General features: G+C 38.8%; 2 protein-coding genes across 2 annotated transcripts; both read right to left on the bottom strand.

Annotated features, from left to right (window-relative positions):
- Nucleotides 1-351: 351 nt before the first annotated feature.
- Nucleotides 352-18,025, bottom strand: LOC124127523 (ankyrin-3-like). The gene is made up of 8 exons (XM_048391689.1): nucleotides 17,897-18,025; nucleotides 9,931-9,993; nucleotides 8,731-9,012; nucleotides 6,131-6,281; nucleotides 5,851-5,877; nucleotides 3,764-3,777; nucleotides 2,006-2,062; nucleotides 352-1,109 (listed from the first exon to the last, which is right to left on the bottom strand). The coding sequence occupies exons 2-8, from the start codon at nucleotides 9,965-9,967 to the stop codon at nucleotides 487-489; spliced, it is 1,191 nt and encodes a 396-aa protein (XP_048247646.1). The 5' UTR covers nucleotides 9,968-9,993; nucleotides 17,897-18,025; the 3' UTR covers nucleotides 352-486.
- An 870-nt stretch (nucleotides 18,026-18,895) lies between these two features.
- LOC125377704 (protein draper-like) lies at nucleotides 18,896-21,519 on the bottom strand. Its single transcript, XM_048391686.1, has 4 exons — nucleotides 21,377-21,519; nucleotides 20,199-21,200; nucleotides 19,654-19,759; nucleotides 18,896-19,064 (listed from the first exon to the last, which is right to left on the bottom strand). Exons 1-4 carry the CDS (start codon nucleotides 21,426-21,428, stop codon nucleotides 18,896-18,898), a joined length of 1,329 nt encoding a protein of 442 aa, XP_048247643.1. The 5' UTR covers nucleotides 21,429-21,519.
- Nucleotides 21,520-25,464: the final 3,945 nt, after the last annotated feature.

Below are 25,464 nucleotides of genomic sequence, written 5' to 3'. Positions count from 1 at the left end.
ACTAAAGACACATGGCAACATGGACACTCCTTGTATATAAAAGTGAGCATGTGGTACATCTACATCTACATTTATATATATTCACTGTGTGTATGTAACATGTACACAAAAGGAGATTCTGATTAATAACTTCGGTTTGAAGTCTGAACAGTCGGCATGTGAATGCTTTGAGGACGAGTATTTCAGACACCGGTTTTGGTTTCCGATCAGTTTGTTTTGTAATTTGGTGGGTGATTATATGTGAATCATAACGATCACTATCATTACTTTCACTATGAACATGAAAACAAAGCTGATGTTTTTAGCATAATTATGTCCCATTCCCTCGGATATTTGGAATGTGTGCTTTTAATTTCAAAGTGCAAATCGAAAATATAAATAACATCATTTTCAGATAGGTAGACAACTTACCTGGACAATTCGTTACACAAACATATGCTATGTGTTATGTACTAGTATCAATCTGATGTATTCACTATATCAGACTTAGTTCTCGGGACAGCCACGCGACACAAGAAGATCATACACTGGCGTATGACCATTTTCTTTTGAAAGCATAGCTGCTGTCTTTCCACCCTTGTTCCTCGCGTTAATGTTGACAATATTGTGGGAAAGTACATACTCCACTAATTTAATTTCACCTCCAAGAGAGGCAACATGGAGAACAGTATCATCAGCGCTGTCGACGAATGTCAGATCAGCATTATTGATCACAAGTAAGTCAAAAACGTCTTGATTACCGCCGTTTGCTGCCATCATCACTGCCGTCCTACCGTATTTATCTCTACTGTTGATGTCCACTAACCTACGGGAGAGAACAGACCGTACAATATCTTTATCTCCGCCACAACAGGCTGCATGAAGTAAGTTATTTCCGCTTTTGTCAAGTAGTGACACGCCAGCCTCTTTTTTGACAAGAAAGTCAAACACTTCTTTCTGATTCTGCCGTGCCGCCCACATTAATGGTGTCCTCCCATAATCGTCGACACAGTTTATATCTACTTCTCCATCTGACAAAATGCTTTTCACACGAGACAAGTCTCCCCAGTAGCTCGCATCGTTGAGGTCAGTGAGCATTTTGGGTTCTTTGGTTGAAGGATTTTGCGTTGCTACAACAAATTGTTTTTATATAAAAATAGAAATAAATATATTCTTACATATAAATCTTCGCAAAACTCACATAATCAAAACAAGAAATACATGTACACAGACACCCCAAAATGATGAAACCTTCTCTGTACAGTTTAGGGGAGACACTTGACTGTAATGTGAGAAATATTCATCTATTTAAACCCACACATCCCAGGTAAATTACCCATGTCTCTGGTATATATAAAGAAATACATACTTCTGTTCCTTCAATTAACTCCCAAGAAGTGAAGTGATCCTTTTGCGTAGTGAGTAGTAAACAAATGATACGATGGGACTGTAGCTCATCTTGATAAATGTTTGGCTACATGGTTAGTCTTTCATAATAGTTTGTGTAAGCATTAATAGTCAATGTTCATGCATAGAATTTAAAGAGAGCATTAAAGGACAAAAAAAACCATGCAAGAGTTCTGCTTTCTGTCTAGTAACTCCAGAGAAATATTTTCAGAGCCAAAAATTAATTTACAGAGAATGTGAATAAAATAAACACATGCAAAGCAAGTCAACTCCTCCTTCTTACCTCACACAAATCTGGCTTTGCATTTCTTGTTTTGAAGAGTATAGTAACTTAAGGTTTTGAGTGTTGTAACTGTTAGCAAACAACTTTTGAGTCGTTTGGCGCTATTTGAAATCCTCTGAAAAAGGGCATGCTTGATTTGTTTGTCTAATATTTTAAACACACTTAGTTCAGGATGTACGCGTCATTAAGTCCCATCAATTCTTGAACATTGGATAACAAATGTATCCCATAAGATTTCAAGCACAATCGAAATACCAAAATACTAAATATATCGTATATAAATATTTTATATAGTACTAAGTATACTGGTTTTCTTTTTACTTTTTTTACACTTACGCCAAAGACGATTTGTCTCCTCGTCATCTTCATCAATGCCTTCAGCGATAGATCCACCTTTGAACAAAATTGCACATATATACATACAGCATGTATGTATCTGAAATGTATATTATGTCATTGTTGTCAATATCGAGTCATCAGACCACTTCATCAGTTCATAACCTGGTCCTGACACCTTTAAGAATGGTGATGGCATACAGCCACGACGTACCAGGTATTTTTGCAGAAGCAGTTGCGACATATAAACGTTTGAAGAGTCATCTTATTGACACTTTTCAATTGATAATTGTCTGCTTTTTGTTTTTGCGGAAACATTTTCTGCAAAGATGTGCTGGCTATGATAATGTCGGACTTTGGGCCTTGTGGGTAATTGAAAACCACGCATTGTCAAAGCACAAAGCACGGACATACCATTTGACGACTTTCTAAAAGGCTTTGTCTAGTCATAGCTTGGACATATGATCTGTGCCAATATGCACTTACCTGAACAAGGGGGCGGTCGGGTAGCCTAGTGGTTAAAGCGTTGGCTCGTCACGCCGAAGACCCAGGTTCGAATCCCGACATGGGTACAATGTGTGAAGCCCATTTCTGGTGTCCCCCGCCGTGATATTGCTGGAATATTGCTAAAAGCGGCGTAAAACCAAACTCACACACTCACTCACTTACCTGAACAAGACTACAAGTTGCTGGACTTCCATTTTTGTGCTAGCCTCGGTGGCTGAGTGGGTTAGGTCGCTGACCTTGTGTGCTGGCGAGGTGCCTTACTCTGAGAGTGTGGCTTCGAATCCCGGATGGGGCTACACCCCAAAACGTACCTGAATTCTTACTTTACTAAAAAGTGGAATGACAGATATAACAAATGTTACATTTCTCCACATTCTTTTAAGCATTCTCTATCCAAAGCTTTCGGCCAAGGGAGCCTCGCCAATTGACAGCTATCAGAGGAGTATACAAAGTACATGATCTATATTACGAGTAACCTGGCTTCCATTTCTATGGAAGCGCCGTGGCTGAAACGATCTACATCACCGCGGTCAATCAAGTATAACCATGATCGATCAGTTACGTCACTTCCTACGACAAGGGTCGGTTGCTAGGTACTTGTTATCACCCTGAATGTCTCGGGAGTGATGTTAAATATTTGCTTACGTTTCTATTTGTGACCAAGGGTGAAGGTAGCACACTTGTGGAAGTAAAGGTTGGATTGTGAAAATGTGCCAAGTGCTGAACTTGAGCCTTTTGTGATGTCATGACGTTTTACATTTGTTCTTTTTTAGATTTACGTCGGAGGAAATGTTTCAGTTTAGGTTTTTTTCCCTGAACTGAAATCATTAGCTGCCCAAGATTATTGTGAACATTTGACAACACATCTGCTGAACTGGTACCTTCATCATGTTATTTTATCATGAGATTCAGTCAGTGTTGTCATTAACGGCTTAGTCTTGCTTGTCAGCGGTATGGGGAACTATGTAGAAACGTCGCTTTTACACTATACTAAAGTTGTTATCGACACTCCTCTTGTCTACCTTCAGTTGTCATCCCTTAACTTCTAAGAAATGTCTATCAAACACATAGCTCATTTGTCATATAGATATCTGGCATGGGTATCTAAATATCTGCCCAAGAAAAGGTTCAACCGTGAATACGAATCTTCAGTAGATATTGGTCTTACATAATTCTTATTAAGTCATCGTCACAAGTAATCTTCAAGTTTTTGATGATATGAATCGGTGTCAACTATAACTAATTACTTACCAGATTTGACCAAACTGAAAAAGTAATAAATACAAGATAAAAAATGCCACTTGAAGTTGATAAATACATACAGTTAATGTTAATTATCATGATAAATATCGCTCTTTATATATTCAACAATGGCTAACCCACTTACGAAAATGTATGCATTGTGTCTTGGTTACCTAATATAGACTCTTAAAATAATTAGGTGATACTCGGAAATAACTTAAAATTTCCAAAATTGTAGAAATATAAGATTCTAGTAATAGTTGAATAATAATAATGATGGATTGGGAACATATTACAACAGTAGATGTTATGACTGCCAACCATCTGGAAGGACGATGGGGCTAAGTTGGGATATTTTAAAAGTTGACGTTTTTGGATCAGTAGTGCGTAATACCGCCACGATTTGTCACATCCAGTCAGTCTACAAAGTATGAGTCACCCAATGGCGATTTGAGGGAGTCTGTCCAACTCCTATTTCAGTGCCGAGCTAAGTTCAGCCAACGTGGTCGACGGCCTATGACTTTGACGCACTCAACTCCATATCATGTCCAAGAGGTGATCAACGGTGGAAAGGTCTGGATTCTCTGCTGACTATATATAACATTTTGTGGATGTTATGCTGCTGGAGGTGGGCATGGTTGACGCGTGCACAGTTAGCACCTGCGTCGTCGTCCTCAAAAACAAAGTGTCAACCCACTGGTATGCAAACGGGACAACAAAGGGTGTCAGTATGTTGCATCGATAGTACTGTTTAATGACCCTTCCTTGCACAATATGAGGGGTTAGGGGATGGAGGGTTAGCCATACCATAACCGATCCACCGCTAATCTGTCATGAGGTCTCAGGTTGACATTGGCTTGACGTACATTTCAACGTCGCCAGACACAACCCCGCCTATCAAGGAAGTACACATTAAAATTGCATAAAGCTCCCTAAATCATTTGATTTGTTTGAATGGTCCGCACGCAGCAATATCGCAGCAATATGTACCAAGGCCTGTCGTAATTGTGTCTGGATCAACTAAATATGTATTACTAAATATGTATTATTGAAAATGGGATTTGGCTTTGTTTGGGATAATCAAAGCATTGGTAGTATTCAATCATTTTTATCAGAATTTATGATAAGAGCAAAATGTATTTATCAGCAAGACTGGTATGCATCCTTGTCACATGGTGCAAAAACATTTAATTATTCACATTTAATGTGTCAAGAGTATTATATTAGGTATATTTCTATCCATAGGTTTCGTGTAGCTTTAGTAAAGTTTAGATGTAGTTCTCACCAACTAAAAATAGAGACTGGCAGATATGCAAATGTTCCAAGAAATGAAAGGTTTTGCAATGTTTGTAAAAAAAGGTTTCGTTGAGGATGAGTATCATTTCTTGTTTGTATACACGATGTATGCCGAATTGCGTGAACAGTACATTCCAAGAAACTACTATGTTTTTCCCACATTACATAAATTCAATGTCTTGATGTCAAGTGATAAATGTAATATCATAAGAAATTTGGCTATGCATATTAATAAGTCTATGCAATTAAGGACAAAACTGCTGATGTAAATTTCAATTACAAGAATGGCTGCTGTACAACTGCTGTGACATGGGCCGATGGCCTACGTGACCTTGCTGAATAAACATAATAAAAAACTATTCAGTAACTAATATGAGCAACGACCAAATGAATAAATATGAAGGATACAATGATACGTAATATATCGAGCCACCTGTACAGTTAAATGGTTTATCGATCTTGTAAGTCATATCATTCTAGCGATTTACTTTTTTGCTTAACCCAGAAATATTTCAATTATAAGACGACAGCCTGTAAATAATCAAGACTGGACCAGACAATCCATTGATTGATAATGTGAACAACGATCCACGTCGTCAGGGTACAATGACATACATTTAATAAAAGCCTTTGTGCCTGACCACCAATCTTCTTACGACCAGCATAAGTTGCAAGGGACCTGTTATAACCCGTGATTCCCACGGGTAGTGTGTACACAGTAAGATAGTATTGCAGGCGTGGAATAATATGAACAAAATAAAGATGCAAAATAAGCTTATGCGAGTTTCAGTTTTCTTTACCTGCCTTTCCAGTGTGTGTTAAACATTCTGCAAAGAGAATAATTCAATATGAAACGGCCTGAATTAATGCACTCGCATACATAAATTGATTCGTTTTGTTCACTCCCACTTTTCGACAAACCGCATCAGGTTTTCAAATTGAAATATGTCAAGATAAGCTCTTACATTTGTAAACCTTGCTCGGAATTCACAGCAAACAGTATTGTTATAAATACTTATCAGAATGTTGTTTAGTGGAAACTAACGAATTAGAATTGAATTATATGATATGTAAACTGACCTTCTGAAAACGATGACGATACTAATGACGACACAAATGACGACGACAACAACACTAACTGAGAACGCAATGATGAACCCGTTGCCTGAATGTGTCTCGTCAGGTAGATCTCTTTTGGGTGTGTCTTTTGTTGGTGGAGCGGTTATTCTCTCTAGGTAAAGTAATATCAGAATAAGCGAATGAAACATGGAGCTACTTGTATATAGAATTCCCTATAATTCTCTTCATTGTGACATACAAGTTAGAAGTAGGGTGACCCAGGAAATATTAAACACATCCTCACATTATTTGTTTCATCTACATATGGAATATGTAGAGGATTTTTCATGTGTCTCGTAAAATATCATGTTTCTCTCATCGAGTGACGGGAAAAGGAGATATTTTCACCTTTTATCTCCTTTTCCCCGTCACGAGACGAGAGACACATGAAATATCTTATTTATTATATTCTTTTTGTGTCGTATTCTGCCGGAAAATTCTGCCGTAAATTTTCCACACCTTACATACTGGGATGGTTCACCACCCCGTGTATTTGCGACTTTAAAAGTAGTTTGGTGTTTGCAAAATCTTAAAAAAAATAAACAACAGTCGGACAAAATATTTAGGCTCTTTATCATACATTTCGATATGATTATATACAAAATCAACTATTACTTTAAACATTCTTGAAAACAAGGAGACCGCTGTTGGAATCGAAAGAATACACGCTGGTCAAGTAACAAAAATGGCGCTTTACGAAACGAACAGTCTCGATTAACGAGTTAAATGAATTAAATTTGTTTATAACGAAACATTTCCGAGAAAATAACAAACGGTACGAAGTGATATTAACTCCATAAATGTTGAACTAACGTAAAAAAGACGTCAACAGTTCGTGTGAGCACGGGTGGCCCAGGCGTCTCAGGCCCCACGATTCGCTGTGCAGAGTTTCGTCCCTTGGGCACGCCAGAAACCTATGATTGTGGGTTTGAATTCCGGTTCGCCCCAATTATGTTTCCAGGTTTGTCAGCACCATACCCGTGCTCGTGGATTTCACCGAAGTGGCAAACGTCTGAGACCTTCATCACTCCGGGCTTTCCTCCCACATTAAGCTGACACGCCGCGATATAACTGGAATACTGTTTAAAGCGGCGTTCAACCCAACTCGCTCACTCAACAGCTTGTGTACAGGCTTGACACTAACGATAAAGGGAGAGAATTTCAGGGGAGGTTACTCTTGTATGACAATAGTGTTATGTTCACTGCAATGAAAATATCTTTCACACTGAAATATATGATAAAAGGATATTTTATTTAAATGTCAGTTGGTGTATGGTGTGACACTGCGAATGTGCATTTATCTTGCATTTGAAATTGTTTGAATCATTATCTTTTAACAAAACAGAAATATGGTTACAACAATGCATCCAGTGTTTTGTGAATATCATTTCTCTATTATACATTTGTAGGTTTGGTAGTCTGACAAGACAGGAAAAAAAGTTTCGCTGCAGATGTCAAGCCTGACAAAGTTCCCCGTTTTATTCAGAGCTGTTATTGTTTAGTAAAGCAAAACTAAACTGGCTTGATTGAGCATGCACAAATGCAGAAATTGCATCTGTTACTTTACTCATATGCAACAACAGATAACATTAGAGTTGAAACGGAATTACACTTAGGTAAGCGTGCAGGGGGAAGTGCTGGTGGCATGTGTAATCTGACCATGCATATACAGCTATCAGGGAATAGGCCTCCTCTGACCGTGGATTATGAATGCTTGCAATAAATATGTTCCAAACAGGAAATTATATCCTCCCTGTTTCACAGTTAGATCCTGAGATATTGTCGCGCTTCTGAACCCTTTTTCTGGTTCATCATGTAATAGTGTGTGGTGTGCGTGAACCAAATGAGTGAGTGAGTGAGTTAAAAATTAACGTCACATCGGCAATATTTCAGCCATATCGTGACGAGAACATTTATAATACTGACATTAAAAAGACTGTCATCGACGGACAGTATAACAACTAGCATATCACAGTTTATGAGTAAGCTAGTTTAGAACAATTAAAAGAATAACCTACTATTCAACAATACATTATAAAAACGGGCTTCAGATCGCCAGCAACCAAAGTTAGGCCACCTTACTGGGGACCGTGGGGACATACAATACTTCTGTTACCCGCACGGCTCCCCAGCAGGATTTACACCATCCCTTCAGCTGCTGGCGATGGTACGCAATTAAGCAATAATTTAAACAAAACAAATATACTACGTTTAAAATCTGTGGTATGAATAAACGTACTTTCAGGATGTGGTCTTACATATCCTCTCAGGGGGACAATAATTTAACACTACTTCAACCCCCTTTGAGGATACAGCCATTAACCATCTGAGTTACACATTAAACACTACCAATATTATAAAAATCAACTATCTACACAATCAAAATTTATCAATAAGTTCTATTGCTCTTAAACATCCCACAATTAAATGACAACTGATACTATTAAAACGATCCTTAAGAGATGATGATTTGAAATAGTTATCCCTTGTGATGGCAAAATCAATACGGTCAAGGCGTGAACCAAAGTTAAACTCATGTACATGGAGCTTAAATATTTTACCTTCATATTCGTTACACATAATCCCTTTGTAGTTTCCTTTGCAGCCTTTTACGCACTGCCCAGTTTGTTGATAACATACGTGATCAATGCAATTATTGCTGCAAGGAATATTGCATTTATCGCCACACCATCCAGGAACACAACCCTCTAAGCAGGCTCCAGTGACTTTATCACAATAGGTATTTTTGTTGGCGCGAGGTCGACATCTAGAATCGCAAGGTTTGTCACATAGTTGTCCATATAATCCCGCACGGCAAGGACTCTCGCAACATATCCCTGGGACTGCAACACAGGAAATAGTAATCAATTGTATGTAGAAGGGCACTTGTACATGAAGCAGCATTCATTTACCAACATTACAAAGAGACGGATGCGTGTGTGGTTTGAAGGGGTGAGTATTTCCCAGAATTTCGAGTAAAATTCTTACAAGGCAGTATTAAATGTTTAAATTATACACATGTTTTCTTTAAAGTGTGTTTATTTGATTTTTGATTTAAGCAGAGGGATTGTATATATATATACATATACACAAAAATGAGGTAAATGTTCACTCGGTGTACATGTAATATATAATAAAATAATAAAGTCCACGTTAGTCCATCATCTTCTTTATATCAGTTTCATACATAGTACTTTCGCTGTCTCATGACAGCTCTTCAGTGTCATGAGACAGCGAAAGTACTATGTATGAAACTGATATAAAGAAGATGATGGACTAACGTAGACTTTATTATTTTATTATATATATAAGTTGATAATCAAGTATTAATATGGATACCCATAACCAGTGGATGTGGTATATTAGAATGATATGGAAAGTGATTGGCTGTAATATTCACAGGTTTTGTGAATATTTATTTTTTTACATTTGTCTGAAGGTAGTAACATATTCATTAAAATACTATTCAAACGTCCAGATAAGATGAAGTAGAATATGTAGAATTTGAATACAAACCTGATACAACAATTCATGTACACCAACTCAAACCTCTGTGGGAATTTTGCTTTTACTTCTTTTATTATTATGCTTGGAAATACCTGTGTCAAGTTAACAACCAATATAGTATCACATACCATCGTACAAGCGATTCGGCTTTTAGCAGATATTTCTTATGAATATGAAAAGGGTTGTGCTGCTTATATTTACATAGGTCCATGGGTCTCTATATTTGATAATAAACAAAAACGAAGAATACTAACCAAGTACCATGACAAGAATAAGAAAGGTAATCAACATTTCTGGTTCACCTTTGACTTTCGTGCCTGGAAAAGATAAAACAATACATAATCTTCACATTCAATAGGTTCGTACAATGTCATGCGTAGAAGTACAGGTTTCTAGGTTTGTCAGTACCATACCCGTGCTCGTGGGTTTCACCGAAGTGGTAAACGTCTGAGACCTGCATCACTTCGGGCTTTCCTCCCACATTAAGCTGACACGCCTTGATATGACTGGAATACTGTTAAAAGCGGCGTAAACATAACTTACTCACTAAAATAATATGTTTTATGAACATGTCATAATGATATGTAACAGCGACAAAACACTTTTCAAATAAATCTTTGATTATTGTTCTGTACTTTTCTAACAACATCATAAGCATGTGTGTATGAATTACTACCACTGAGTGATGATACAAGATGTTCCTGGTGTGCCAACGAACTGTCAACGTCAATGTATTGAGGCTGTTTTCAGCATCCTAAAAACAGAGCCAAGGCCACATAAAAGGACGAAGGTGGTAAATATTTATTTATAAGGTTTGTTGCCTCTCCTGCAGGTACCATTGGCATTGCACAAAGTAAGAACAAGATCATACTCTATGTGGTTGATATAAATTAAACGACTCCAGACACTTTTGGTTATAGGTGGGTCTGTAAACAGTTAGAGCCCAAAGTATCGACTGAGGTTGTTCAATTATAGGAAAGCGTTGCAGGACATGGACTTAGCAGCTAATAATGTAAATTCCACAACTTCTGGCTGCCAAAACCTATCATACTGCTACCAACCTGGTGTTCATATAATTAAAAGAAACTTCTCTGTTGTTGACAATAAGAACCTTCGTCAGTTGTTATTCAAATATGGGCCAAAATAGCGAGAGCAGCCTCCTACCAATATATTGCTGTTCCATCTACTACTAAATCCCTGTCTCAATAATTAACCACAATCATAAATGCAATCAAGGAAGGACTTTCGTCATATTTACAGAGATAAGTGGATGTATTACCGTGTGAACAGAAACAAACTGACAGAATTTGCTGGACAATCACAGAAAAGAACCAGGTTCTATTATGCCAAAACATTTGACTTTTCAACTTTGTTTACCACTATCCAATATGTAAAACCTTAAGAAAACCTTCATTCCTTGATCCCTTGGGCTTTTGTTATGTTACATGCCTTTGCATGTGTTTGTGACGGGTGCCACCGGTGGGGCAGGATACGCTCGCCTTTTCGCGAACACCTGGTGTCATTACTATTAGATAGTGATTCCTAAACACATGCTCATGATAAAGTCGGAATCGTGCATTCACTCAAGTTACAAATATGTAAATGCTTTTAGCACATTTGTGTCACATTAGTAACATCATCCATAATCACGGTGACAATGGAACCCACATTACTACATGCCTCGTTTTCACGAGTCGCGAACATTTCATATCGGAAATTTTAATCCAGAATTTGAGTAATTAATTAAAATTGTTATGTATTTTACAGTATGATCATTACACAAATAGTACTTGTATGACGTTATCTTAAAACATTGTTTCACGGATGTTTCTCAGCTGGTGAAAGCGAATTTGTGTTTTCCTACATATACTGAACAACAAATGTTCCTGTGACATTGCATACGATTTAATGCAAACTTATGTTTTTTACCAAATCTGAAACAATTTCGGTTTGCAACAAAAACAAGACTCCTGTAAATGTTCAAATGGTTTAATTTGCCATACTGACTTCAGAAAATGCATGATTTCTTAAAAAAACATAAACATGCCTAAATGTCAATAGCGTGTGTGTCCACCTCTGGTTGCGATGCAAGCAACACAACTTCGTCTCATTGAATGGACCAGGCGTAGCACTAAGTCCTGTGGGATATCTGTCCACATCTGCTGGAGCATGTTTCGAAGTTCCTGGAGTGTCTGTGGAACACGTGGTTGACGTCGAAGGCGCCGATCCATCTCATCCCACATCTGCTCGATTGGTGAGAGATCAGGGGAGCGAGCCGGCCAGGGGATGACAGTCACGTTGTTTTGTTGAAGAGAATCCGGAACAAGTCGAGCAATATGAGGCCGGGCGTTGTCATGTTAAAAGCTAATGCCTGGACCATGACGACTCAGAAACGGTAAAACAACAGGGCCGATGATCTCGTCGCGGTAGCGCTGTCCATTGAGATTTCCTTCTACCACTATCAAACGGGTCCTCTGGCTTGCTGTCATCCCACCCCATAACATAACGCTGCCGCCCCCGAACCGATCTTCTTCCATGACAGAATGATTTGAGCACCTTTAGAATACAGTACCACAACTTCTCGTGAGGACGGTCTCCGTCGTACGTCACATGTCTCAAAGACAAGCAACCAGTTTTTGTGAGAATCCGTCGGACGCGAACTCGCGACCTTCGGATTGTTAGCCCGACAGCTAACCGACTGAGCTACGTCCACACTGTGAAACAAAATGCAAATTTACCTAGTCATGCCTACGACGTTACGGAATTGAACGAGAAGGGTCGAATAGGCGACGGACCCTTACGAAGGTTACGGGTAGGCATGGTGACTCGTGACTTTAGTCTATCGACACTTACGAATGATCCCGATGCCATTTGGCACACTCGTCCCATTCCGTAATCTACAAGATACCGAGTGGCGAGGAATGATCCGATATGGCGCGAACTGAAAACGGCTCCAGGCGTCGAACTCGCGAGTACGCATGAATGACGTGTTATTTAATAATTCGTCGGGTGGATTTTGTGACAGAAAAGTGTGGTAGGGAACACTGTAAGGAGTATGTTGCAAGGAACGAGGGAGGCGCATGTGCATGGCTAGTGACGACACAACGGTGAGTTCGCTTTTGAATAAGTACCGAAAAAATGTAGCCGGTGAAAGTGGTTTGTGTAAATGTTCCAGGACAGTTTCCAGTAGCCAAAGTATTCGACACAAAACCATTTTATTCTTTTTACTCGATGTTTTCGTGTGAAGAATATTAGGAGTCGCTATAGAATCTATAATAGAAACTAAACGGGTAGATTTACCGAACCCTAATGATCGTGAAGGGATGATTAATCGTAAAGGGGATCCAAGGGCTAAGGACAGAATTCGGGGTAATCTACCCTAACACTAGCGATATTTGGATGTGTTCATCCATAATTCTTGTGCATAATAATGGAAATGAATGCACCGAAAAAATAATATATGTATATTAGTTCCCATTTATAACCCTTCTAGCCACTTGAATTACGAGAAAAACGAAATAAAAAATATATAAAAAATAAAAGTGCTTTCGTAAACTAGCGCTTGGCGTATTCAATGACATTTCGTGTAGAGATGATAGATCACTGGGAGGAGTTTATGCACACTCGATGACCCCTGACGTCACAGGGCATTGTTTCGCCGGTGTGACCGGAAACAAAATACTACAAATTACGTCATAGGGTATTGTCACGTGATTAAAAAGTTTGTGGTACTGTATTCTAAAGGTAGGCCGAATGGTTGACGTAACGTTCACCTCAACGTCGGTACACTCGAATCCGTCCATCGCTGTGGCTGAGGTGAAAACGAGACTCGTCAGTGAATAGAACTTGTCCCCACTGCATGGCCGTCCAGCTTAGACGCTCTCAACACCACTGTATACGTGCTTGACGGTGGTTTCATGTCAAAATGGGACGTCTGGCGGGTCTTCTGGCGATAATCCATGCACATCTGAGGCGGCGACGTACGGTTTGTGAAGATATTCGTCGAAGGCCAGGGATGCTTTTTTGCAGTCACTGTTGCTGGCTGGAATCGATTTCGTAGGTGTGTTGTTCGAATCCAGTTGTCTTGTCGATTATTGGTTGCGCGTGGCCTGCCACTCCCAGGATGGTCTCTGACTGCATTCGTCTGTTGCCAACGTTGCCATAAACACCAAATGGTGTTTCTGTGGACGTTGAATTATCTTGCAACATTCCTCATCGACAAAGGCTACTAAAAAAACCCATCTAATGATCGATGATGTCCCAATGGCAGCATGATAATTGCTACAATGAGGAAACGTACACATACCCCTACTGCCCACCTGATTTTCTGATATGTGTGATAGATTGAGCGCATAATCCCACCCTTATATTTAGTGTTCGGAGCAAATGTACGGCTTGCTACAGCTACAACATTTATTCAACATCGGTAGCCAGGAATAGAGCCGAGTGAGTGAGTGAGTGATTTACGTCACATCGGCAATTTTCCAGCCATATCGTGACGAGAAATTATATACTATTAGTACTTATATTTAGACTTAATAAAAATCTGTCAACGATGGACAGTAAAATAACCAGAAAATATCACAGATGAATATTTAAAACTAGCATATATCCATAAAACGATACCACTATATGGAACAATACAATATAAAAAGGGCCTTAGATCGCCAGCAACTGAAGGTAGATCACCACACTAGGGACCATGGGGACTTCCATGGGGACTTCCATTACTTTTGCGCCATTTGAAGTACACGCTGTCATCTATGTATACTGCTTGGATAAAAGAGATGCAAGTCTTGAATGACTCTTGTGCGCGAATTACGCATATGTCGGAAAGCGCACGTTAAATCCCCAATTTAAGAAAGTAAGGAAGAATGACTATCGCGTGTGCATGGCGTATTCACCTTTCAAAAGATTTAAGAAGTCAATATACAAGGTAAGTATTGATCGAGTGATTTTTATGTAACATTGTTACGGATATGTGAACATATACACGTAGCACACAGTTGCGAGTGATCGTGGAGTGAATGAGTGTTGGTTAGTGTGGCTACTGTCGCTTCCAACAGCATATTCAGTTACGATTATTTTACACTATGTATATGTATGATGTGCAAGGAACGCCAGAAATGATGCAGGTTGCCACTTTGATGAAACCCACGAGCATGTGGGTGTACCCAGAAACATATAATCGGAGCGAACAGAGATTCAACGAGGATATGTTTCTTGCACACCTAGAGTGAGTGAGTGAGTAAGTGTTGCTTTAAGCCGCATCAACAATATACCAGCTATTCGCACACCTAGAGGGAACACAGCTAGTACGATTTTGTTTTGTTTTATTTGGTGATAGCCTCTGCACTCAGGAAATATGACGGTGGTTTGTAAAAATTTGGGTCTGGACCGAACAATCCACTTACTCACGACAATCAACGCATCTTACCCAAGAATCCATGGAGGCATTGGACCTGATGTTGCAAAGTCACACAGCATAAGGTCGGTATTTTCAATAATTGGAAGCACTATAATAAAGTGTATACAGTGTTCCCATGAAAGCGTGAGGAAAGGTACTTTAAACTGGTTTGCGTGTGTCATGGGAAAGCGACCTCACGGGGCTGGTAATTGTATCCTGAAGACCAGCAACCCATACATGCATCAACAATGAGTGAACGCCTGCAGTTACCAATGCCGTACTATATTATACAGGCAGGTGTATTGCTTTGCGGTGTCAGGCAAGAAGCAAACAAGAATTTTTGAATCCATTCAGTGATCCATTCATGTAAGGTTGACCGCTTTTTAGCGTTTAACACCCACTGGAATCTGTTTGGGCGGATACTGTTTCTCCGGCGTGTTTATACATTACATATTGCTAACCATACAATTTTTAAAGTACATTATATGTTCTATTTGGAGCGGCATTGCTTCTCACAATGAACCATAATGCCTTCAAGAATGTTCTCTAATTTTTTTGTGTCAGCTTTTCAGCTCGTAGACAGCCATGATTAATGGGGACATATCATGAGTGTATGAATGAGATGGGACTGACGCTGATTCAAACAGCATTCCAGTTATATGACGGCATACACCTTAATGTGGGAGGAAAACCCTAAGTTTACCTAGGAGCACGAACACGGCCAATTCTAGAAACATAATTCGAACCCACAAGCATAGGTTTCTGGTGTGGCAAAGGGACGCAACCCTACACAGCGAACTGCGGCGCCTTAGACGATTGGGTCTCCCGTGTCCACAGGGACTTATTATGACCCTGAATTGCGACTCGTGTTGGAACCAGAAAATTAGATCTTAAAAAGAGATCCCTGATGTTTGGAAGGAAATATTTTATTACATGCTGGGTTTGACGCCGCTGCTAGATATCAACATCAAAACAGTGAAAAAACTTGCAATACACAACAACCATAACAATGTTACATGACGAACACGTATTTCGCAATGAAAATATATTCTTACAGAGATTCTATCGCCAATACTTGTTTAGTATTAACCCTGGTCCGCCATCACCCGCCTCACTAACGCGTGACTGTGTACTGGATATTGTCACCAACGAATCAAGCCACAGCCAGTTTTCAGGGAGGGGAAAACAAAGCTTAGCACAATGAACGCTCATATCACATCGCACATCTTGTGCAACTCGGCCACAGCCTTGCAGTCATTTGATCTACACATTGCCTCAAAAGTAGGCAATATTTTACACGATGTAATAATACAGCGAGAAGGCAGGCTCATGTGACTGTCATGTGTTATAAACGCCCATATTACTTTCACTATCATAACATCGACACACTTCTCAACGACACTACACCTTTGTAGGTATTCATTGGTGATGGGAGAACGTAATGTATACTGACTCGTGTAATATTGACGATATAGAGACACATGACTTTCTCAGTGTATCGGTAATACATATAAAATCTTTAGTAGCTGCTGTTGTTCTTTAATATATATGTAATACACATAAATAAACATAAACAAATTCGTTGATATTAGCAGCCATTAATAGTAGTGTGATATGTACCTACAAAAAGTTTAAAATGGTTGTTTATCGCCCCATTTATTACATATGACGGTGCCTATTATTATGATGACCTATTCGCCTATTGTGAAAAGCATAGGTTACTAAGGACCAATACCACCCCGGAGTCTCCTCGGGACAGTTCGGGAATGAGGCCACAAAGGAACAGAGTCACATCTGATCTTGATTTTTGTAATGCTATTAGACAGATTCAGTTTGCGGTCAAAGCGATAAAGTAAGAATAATATGTAATCTATTATGTACAAACGTATATAAAACATACAATTTCATTGTGTTCTCATAATGTAATAATCAATCGGTGATTTGAATAAAACAACAAAAAATAAACACAAATGTTTGTGTCCTTCTTTCTTAGTTGATGCTGCTTTCAAGAATACTACTGTGCCCTGTAAACACACAAATATAGGTTGCAGCGAACCTATGGCTCCCAATGCTAGTCACGCCCTTTATTATTTACTTCCGAATCGACAATAAGGTCTGTTGTGAAAGTGTGGACGTGTCACATCCTGATAAGGTATTCTAACGTACCCAATCTCACATAAGTGGATTGTCTATAACCTTTTTACTATCACAACAATATGAGCGGCCCTTAACCACACAAGTACATATACAAGGTATAAATCACAAAACGTTATTTCGTCCTAACCTTTGGGAAAATAAAGAAAAAATGCATGTACAAATGATAATTACCATGTTAAGTAATATGTATACCACAACTCGTCCATGGGTATTGACAAATACAGGTCTTGTGCCACCGTGGGATCCCCGAGGCGCTCTTGAATACATAAGCCGACAACCAAGATTCAACAACAATGAAACTAAAATATGGGTTAATAAATAAACACAAAGAAAAACTGCCGTTCCTTACAAAATTAGTAATTCAAGCAAGTTTTACGACAATAAAATAGGACCAACATATACTCAACTGCCTGGAAATGAAAGCATACACTTACAAAATTATTTGACGAAAAACAACCGTTACAAGGCTGAAAACAGTCGCCGAAACACTGCACACCTGAAGGTCCAAAGCACAACTATGTTACCGGTATCAAATACATAACCATCGACTACACATTTATTGTATGATTCATTGTTAGCCACCATCAAACATGGGTGTACACTGTTTTTTGTCCGGCAGTTTAGTACCCTGATGAAAACATTTATAATTCGCTTACCGGGTTCGCAAAGTTTCAAACTCCGTTGTCACAACTACGCAGAAAATGGGCTATCCACAAACTGGTCTCGCTACCGCACCCTTCATTACACACCTTACAGTGGCGAGCCGAAGCATATTTATAACTGCACTATTGTCAGTTGCACAATAACTGACCTGCCTGATTCAGACGCGCGATAAACATGATATGGGTAGTTCACGGCAACATTTTGCACCCGTAAACCTGTATCCTACATTCAAAACCTCCAATGTATAACATACCAAATAATAGTGAAATATAATTTCCGTGCAAGGGGTGATCATGTTTAGACATAAGGGAATATGAACATGATAGGACACAAAGTAAACGAAAGTATTTATACACAGCTTTTCAAGGCACTGCGCACTGTAGACTGATAGCAAGTTTTTTTGACACAGAACAAAAAAGAAGTTATGTCCCTTTATATTATTCACATGATGAAAGGGAAAGGAAATATTTTCGGAAACGAACAAAAATATCAACCAAACGCTAAAATCATGAAAACACAAATACACTAGGTAAGACAACATGCATAAAATTGCATCAAGTGAAGATGTTCGTTCTGTTTGTGTGTTGTTCAACGCTCCACTCAGCAATATTCCAGCTGTATGTCAGCAGTCTGTAAAATATAAAGTCTTGACCAGAAAGCCCAGAAATTGAAATCATGAACATCCACGAAGTTTGGACTCCATAACATGCAGGAGTCTAAAATATCAGTATCTATTTGCTGTGGGTTCAAAGTTTCTCTCCGATAAAAACTCTTCGACAAATTTGAGAGTTCGTCCAATATTGAAAACAAGGCCTTGTAAAATCATAAAAAAAAATACACTGTATTTGTCACGCCTTTGATGTTGTATAATATTAGTATCTACTGGTTGTAAGTTCGAGCATAAAATATTTTCAGTTATGTTTCTTGTATCATTTGGTAGTGTAAAGCCAATTGCACTCTTTCACTATATCCCCTTTATTGATGACCACGGTCTAGAGAAACACAATCACTGGCCCCATCTCGTTTGTGTCAATCTCCTGGTAAATATGTTCAGAGTTACGCTGTTTCGAAGTGGTAGCAACATCTGCGTCAGGTGGGAATGTTTCTTCTTCGCCTTCATCCACATTCTGCGAATAGCTTATTTCGTCCTGGTAGGTGATGCTGTGATAAAACAAGACACATTTAGGAAGGCGAATTACACTATTTTTACACAACCTTTTGGATGTGGTTGTATTTGAGTTAGTGAAGAAATTTGGTTTTACTTCATTTATAACAATATTAAGGCTTTATCACGGCGGGGGATTTATTTCAAGCATATGTGTTAACAGATGGATTTAATTAAAATATGAATAATGTTACGGTTCCAAATTGATGAGGTTACAGATACGACTCCTTACTGACAATACTTTCCAAATGAAAGTATTTAGAAGCCCACGACATATATATTAGCTGTTCAGTACCTCAGGTTATCCGAAATAATACCCCTAGTGAGGCTCCAATGCTTGAGTTAGTCCTCGTTTTAATGCCGAGTGATAGACATAGTATGATCATATACCATCAGTGAACTACATTTGGTTTGATAAAATAAATACAGCCACAAGCAGCATAAATTACAGCAGATACTAACTGAACATAAAAGAATATCACAGCAGACTTTCAAGACTTAATTCTGATTCTTATTAAACAATTTTGACTGGCTGAATAAACTATTGCAACTGCTATAGAATATATCCCAAATTTACACACTGACCTTGTGGAGGACCGACCCATGCGGTAACAGGCGTAGCATACAGCTGTTGCAACAAGCAGTACTACTGTAAGGAGTACTGCATACGGGAGGATACTACTCGAATTATCTATAACAAAGAAAAATGTCAGTACATAAGAGCTTGTACGAGCTTCACTTTATGACATTTTTATAAAGAATACAAGCAAAAGACAGCCTACAAGTTTAAAGAAATTCAAATACCGTTTTCATAACATTCACATTGGTTACATTTACAACTTGGTAAAGTTTGGTATCAAATTGACTCTTAATAATATTACAGTGTACTGAAAGTGAATGTAAACTTGTGTATAACTATACTTAAGAGACAACATTTTATTTAATATCGGTCACCAATCATAAAACGTGTCTATAATATCAATTCCAAATTATCGTAAAATAGGGAGGATGTGGACATATCTTTGCAAAACTAATCGTTCCTTTCATCTGATGATTTCATGATATCTGTTATGAGTATTACATACTTCTGGAGTAAGTGAAACAAACAATGGTTTTCACATGAAATTTACCTGTGCCACTAGATTCAGTTGTGCGCTCAGTTGTTGGAAAACCCTCTGAACAATTCAGAGTACATCCTTCCTCTGTTACAAAACATACTTTGATACATTTTCCAGTCGGCTGATCACACACATGATCATTACACAGAGTTCTGGTAAGATTACAGAACTGTCCATACATCCCATTGTGACACACTTTGAAACAAGTTCCGCTGTTTGAAATGCAAGTGTAATTGGGACAGTTCTCAGAACATGGTTTACAATCTTTTCCAAAATGACCTTCGGTGCAACCTTCAGCACATTCCCCAGTGATGTTACATCGTTTGTTAATGCAGTTCGAGTTGCACTGAAATGAACACAATGGACCATACCAGCCAGCCACACAACCATGGACGCAATCTCCGCTCTCTTTGTGGCACTCAGGTGTACACAGGCTTGAAATGTTTACATCTGCTCCTGTACAATGTGTCTCAGGAATTACCGCTGGATTGGAACGACATTTTTCACTGCACATGTCGACACACTGTTCCCCATATAATCCCGGTGCACATCCAGCCTCACACGATCCTGAAGAGTAATTACATGAGTACTCACAGTTCAGGCCATGATAGGGTGGGTGACAATGGTCACACGTGCCTGTTGTCCTATTGCACGATTCGCACCTGCTGGAACAATTCTTGCAATCTGAGCCGAAGTAGAAATCGTGACATCCAGAGAAACATTTATCGCCTTGGTTACAGTATTCCTCTTCACAGCCCCCTGGACAATTGGCGCAGTTTTCTGTTGGAACAAGACAACCTACATTGCAGTTTACACCATGGTATCCAGGTTCACAACCTTCGGTACAATATTCTGTGCCTGAAACTTCCTGTTCTTTACACTTTTTGAGCTTGCAATTCTTGCTGCACAAGGACTTGCATTTTGGGTCGTAATATCCAGTGTCGCATTCTGTGATGCAGTTTCCTGATGCCGTAATACACTCTGAACATTTCTGGTCGTCACGACAGGGGTCGGCTGTAAATAAAAACCGTCAGTAGGACTTACGTCATGTTTTGTATTAATGTACAACCAAACACGGACGAAGACCATACAGAGAACTTAAACAAATCACCATTATTGATAGTTGTATGTTTCGAAAAATGAAGAGATCTGTTTTATGTTTATGTAAAAATATTGACAAACGATCTTACCTCTTGTTGAAAGAACCAAGCAGGCAATAGTTACAAGTACCACACCAGCCATTACTTATCTGAAATATAAACAAAATAAAACTACGCTTATGTTGTGTACAGAGTAATGCTAATACATAATCAAGAGACGACGTTATAATATGCCTTTCACCCTTTTAATGGTCATAGCGTAAGATAACGCGTAAAACTAATGGTTATTAAATACAATAAAAAACATGACAAGACGAGTTAAGCTGATTATGCGCATTTAGGAAATTAATTTGATGTGCAATAAACGCACATATAGAATCAACGTATCAGTAAAACGAATAAGAAAGTATATAAACCTTAAATCAGCCCCTTTGTCAATGCGTTTCACAAGCTATACATGTAACAACTCTCACATTCATGAAGGCGCGGACAGCTGCATGTGGATGACAGAGGGTATACTGCGCACAAGAGGCGGGACTTCTCCTAAATAACCTGTGGTACATGGAAATAGAAACTATGATCTAGGGCTCAGTGATCACATATGTCAACTTAATCACAGCACACTTCAGCTGATGAGTTTCGTATTCCTCTTGCGTGTATTTGTCATTCAGATATCGTGTCTTACTAGTGATATACGTTATTAACAAAGTGTGCGCAGCATCTGATTAAACATTGTGAAAGAAACAAAATTGGCAAAACAATGTTTTGTAAATACCACATTATTATATTAGGTGTCCTCTCTGTGTGCGACATGTGAAAGAACATACAACATATAGTAACAACTGAAACACGCACGTAGGTTCTTGTAGGTACAAAGCATCTTTGTGGAATCCGAACAAGAAATAATACCAACTGAGAATCATTTGTATTCCGCCTTCAAAGAGACAAAACGTACCTTTGTGATATCAAACTTTGTATGGGAGGTGAGCCTGAGAGACGACCGGGTCATGTCAAGAGACAGCAGACTGTTTAAATGTTTGAACTATGCTTGCAACTAGCGTTAAGAAACAAAATTGTGGAACAACTAAAAATATGCACAGCATTGCATCAGCTGCCGTTAATGATAACAACTTGTCCAAAGATTTTCCACTGTCTCCAAAGTTATTTTGGTTTAAATTAATTATATTCAAGGTCATAGGAAATGCAGTGTAGGAAATGCAGTGATGAATGTTGTCATGGCGATCATACATGACGCTCAGCTTATTATTGACACCTTGAACCTTAATTTGTTCACGAGTTCTTTAAATGGTAATCATGAGTAAAAGGTACCCACATAAAATGTGTTGTTAAGTCTCTGTCTCTTTGTTGTTTTCTCTTTGTCGATATTCAGGGAGATGCAGGTAAGTATATGTTCGCTTACAGCTGATTAGCTGTATAGAAATGCTGCCATTTGATTGGTTGCCCGAATAACATTCCTCATTCTTTGTTCATTCATCGTTTACCCACGAACAAACCCGAACGTACATGTGAGGCTTCATATTGAACATAAAAAAATATACTGAATATATATTTTCTTCCAATTAGGATAATTGTTTACACTTGTTGCCGGGGCGGTCGGGTAGCCTAGTGGTTAAAGCGTTCGCTCGTCACGCCAAAGACCCGGGTTCGATTCCCGACATGGGTACAATGTGTGACGCCCATTTCTGGTCCCCGCCGTGATATTGCTGGAATATTGCTAAAAACGGCGTAAAACCATACTCACTCACTCACTACACTTGTTGCCATTGCTTATGGTAGACACAAAACATATAAATTGATAGGATTTCTTGAAATTTAAACTCTGCTACCTGGTAGTACACAGACAATCCTATCTCCAATAAAATTGAATGATCTTGTCAAGATCAATGGAAATGTGGTTGGAAGTCTTGTGAATAGTATAAAACCATTGAACAATTTCAACGTTTTTTTTATCAAAACAGAGACCGGTGAGTCCCTCGTTATCGGCTACATGTTCTTCCAGAAACATTGACTGCCATACCCCCAAACCTAAATCAGTCGTTTCTTGATGATTTAGCGACAGGCGATATCCTGGATGATCAACGACAGAGATATTGACAAATTCTTGGAGGATAATGAAAATGTCAACATAATTAAAACAGAAATACGCTGAACATATAACATTTGTTACATTTGACCACTTTGTTAAAGGCATTGTGTGTTTATAGCTTTCGGCCATGGGAGCAGTCCCAATAAACACTTGTCAGAGGGGTACACAAAGTACGTGATTTAGACTACAGGTTGTCAGACTTTCATTTTGAGGACGCATCGGTGGCTGGGTGGGTTAAATCGCTGACTGTGTGCTGGCGATCAGATGTCTAACTCTGGCAGTGTGGGTTCGAATCCCGGACGGAACTCAACCCCCCAAAAGTACGAGAATTTGTACTTTAATTAAAAAGTGAAAAAATAACATTTGGCCACATTCACATTTCTTGGTGCAAATCTGCAAGCACATAATGTTTAGCGACGTAAAATTCATAAAGAATATGTCATTCTTAAACACTGTCTACCTGAACTTGCAGAGCTGTATGAACGTCATGACGTCACTCTGGAATGCTAAGACGCTACCTTGGAATGCGATGATGCGTCATGATATGTGAGGTGGGGTGTGATAGGGTTTAACGTCGTGCTCAAGATTATTGCACTTATATAGCAATGTGCATGCACGTTTGTATGGCTTCTTGTACTAGTCTTGACATAATACCCACTTTACAGTGCTAGCACACTGAGATACCATGATGCAGTTTAACATGAAGACTCAATTCAGACACAGTATACGGACTCAGAACCGACCAGTCCTTGTTTGAGCCCCTTAATGCCGAGCGCCAGGCAGGGTAACAATAAGTACTATCTTTTAACGTCTTTTGGTATGACGTAGCCGGGGACCGAACCCCGGACCTTCAGCTCTCCGCGCGGACTCATGCCACTAGACCAATGAGGCAGTCTCATGCAAAGTGACTTATGCCACATGCTTCCGACATTGACTCGCCTGCTCAACAGATTGTGGAAAAAAAACATTGCTATGATAATGTAGAACACAATTAGCACTGATACAACGTGGTATCTATGTTGTCAAAAGAATTGTTTTTATCTTTATATGCAGTGAAAAGTTCGAAACATTTCCGGCTCCGCATTGGAAGGTAAACGTGATGTGTTTTCATATTTTGAGATGATTTTGAGTATGCAACACGAGGAAATTATTATTAAATTAGCATGCGAAGTGAAAGCGGCAACGTCCGGGATCAAAACACTTTCTAAGCATTTAATGGTTGTGTCATCGGGCTTGTTGGATATGTGTTGCTACCTTCAATGACCTCAAGTGGTGTCATATCAAGTTTATCTCATATATATTGAGGCAAACTTGTCAGTTACATGCATCGGACCACATTTCCAAAAATATGTAGCATTTTTATTTTTAGGAATTGTTTTGATTTGACTGTTACTTTTGGCAAGGATCAAATCCCCTACCATACCCTCGTAATAGATGTTTTGACATGATAATTCAAGAAATGTTCACTGTAGGGGCGTAATACATTGCACACTCAGTATCAGTAACGGGGTTTACGCACTGAAGGTTAAGGACATCGTCAAGGTCCGCACCCTTTTTTCACGAAAAATGACACATGTTAATCAGTTGTATGGTCTGAACAAGAACTCTTAATCAGATCTGTTTTCATTATCAATCAATCGTGTTTCATAGACAACGTAAGGAACCTTATTACAAAAACAGTGAAGACATAAATGATAAGCTTGTGTTTTTGAAATATCTTCATTTTATTTGACAAGCAATTATTACAATCTTCTGCAAAAAAAACATGCACTAGAAATATCTCTAATGTTCAACAGAGTTTCAACTTTATTCACTTGTGTGGCCAAAACACTTAAAATGACGAGTTTCAAAAACTAGACATTTTTGTAAATAAGATCCTTGTGTCACACCAGGTGAAGGTATTTTTTTTATATTTCTGTGGAAAGAAATGTGTATCTACAGAAAGAATAACAGTTCCCTTTCCAAGGGAATCATATACATAAAATGTGCAAAACATGAGTACAATGTTTAATAACAGCAAATTAGCAAATATGTAAGCAAACTGCGTTACAGAGGTGAATAATTTGACAAT

This window comes from Haliotis rufescens, unplaced genomic scaffold (assembly GCF_023055435.1).
Source record: "Haliotis rufescens isolate VD_foot unplaced genomic scaffold, xgHalRufe1.0.p SCAF_95, whole genome shotgun sequence".
NCBI classification, from domain to species: Eukaryota; Metazoa; Mollusca; class Gastropoda; order Lepetellida; family Haliotidae; genus Haliotis; species Haliotis rufescens.
Note: the sequence above shows the minus strand (reverse complement) of the source record. Positions and strands in the feature narration are given on the sequence as shown.

Coding starts and splice junctions, on each gene's coding strand:
- LOC125377704 (XM_048391686.1), bottom strand. CDS start 21,428: ATGGCTGGTGTGGTACTTGTAACTATTGCCTGCTTGGTTCTTTCAACA. Junction 21,201..21,376: donor CTTGGTTCTTTCAACAAGAG/GTAAGATCGTTT, acceptor TTTTATTTACAG/CCGACCCCTGTCGTGACGAC. Junction 19,065..19,653: donor ATGGGTCGGTCCTCCACAAG/GTCAGTGTGTAA, acceptor GTTTTATCACAG/CATCACCTACCAGGACGAAA.
- LOC124127523 (XM_048391689.1), bottom strand. CDS start 9,967: ATGTTGATTACCTTTCTTATTCTTGTCATGGTACTTG. Junction 6,282..8,730: donor TATGTGTAACGAATATGAAG/GTAAAATATTTA, acceptor TACTTTACCTAG/AGAGAATAACCGCTCCACCA. Junction 1,110..2,005: donor GGAGACAAATCGTCTTTGGC/GTAAGTGTAAAA, acceptor AATTTGTTGTAG/CAACGCAAAATCCTTCAACC.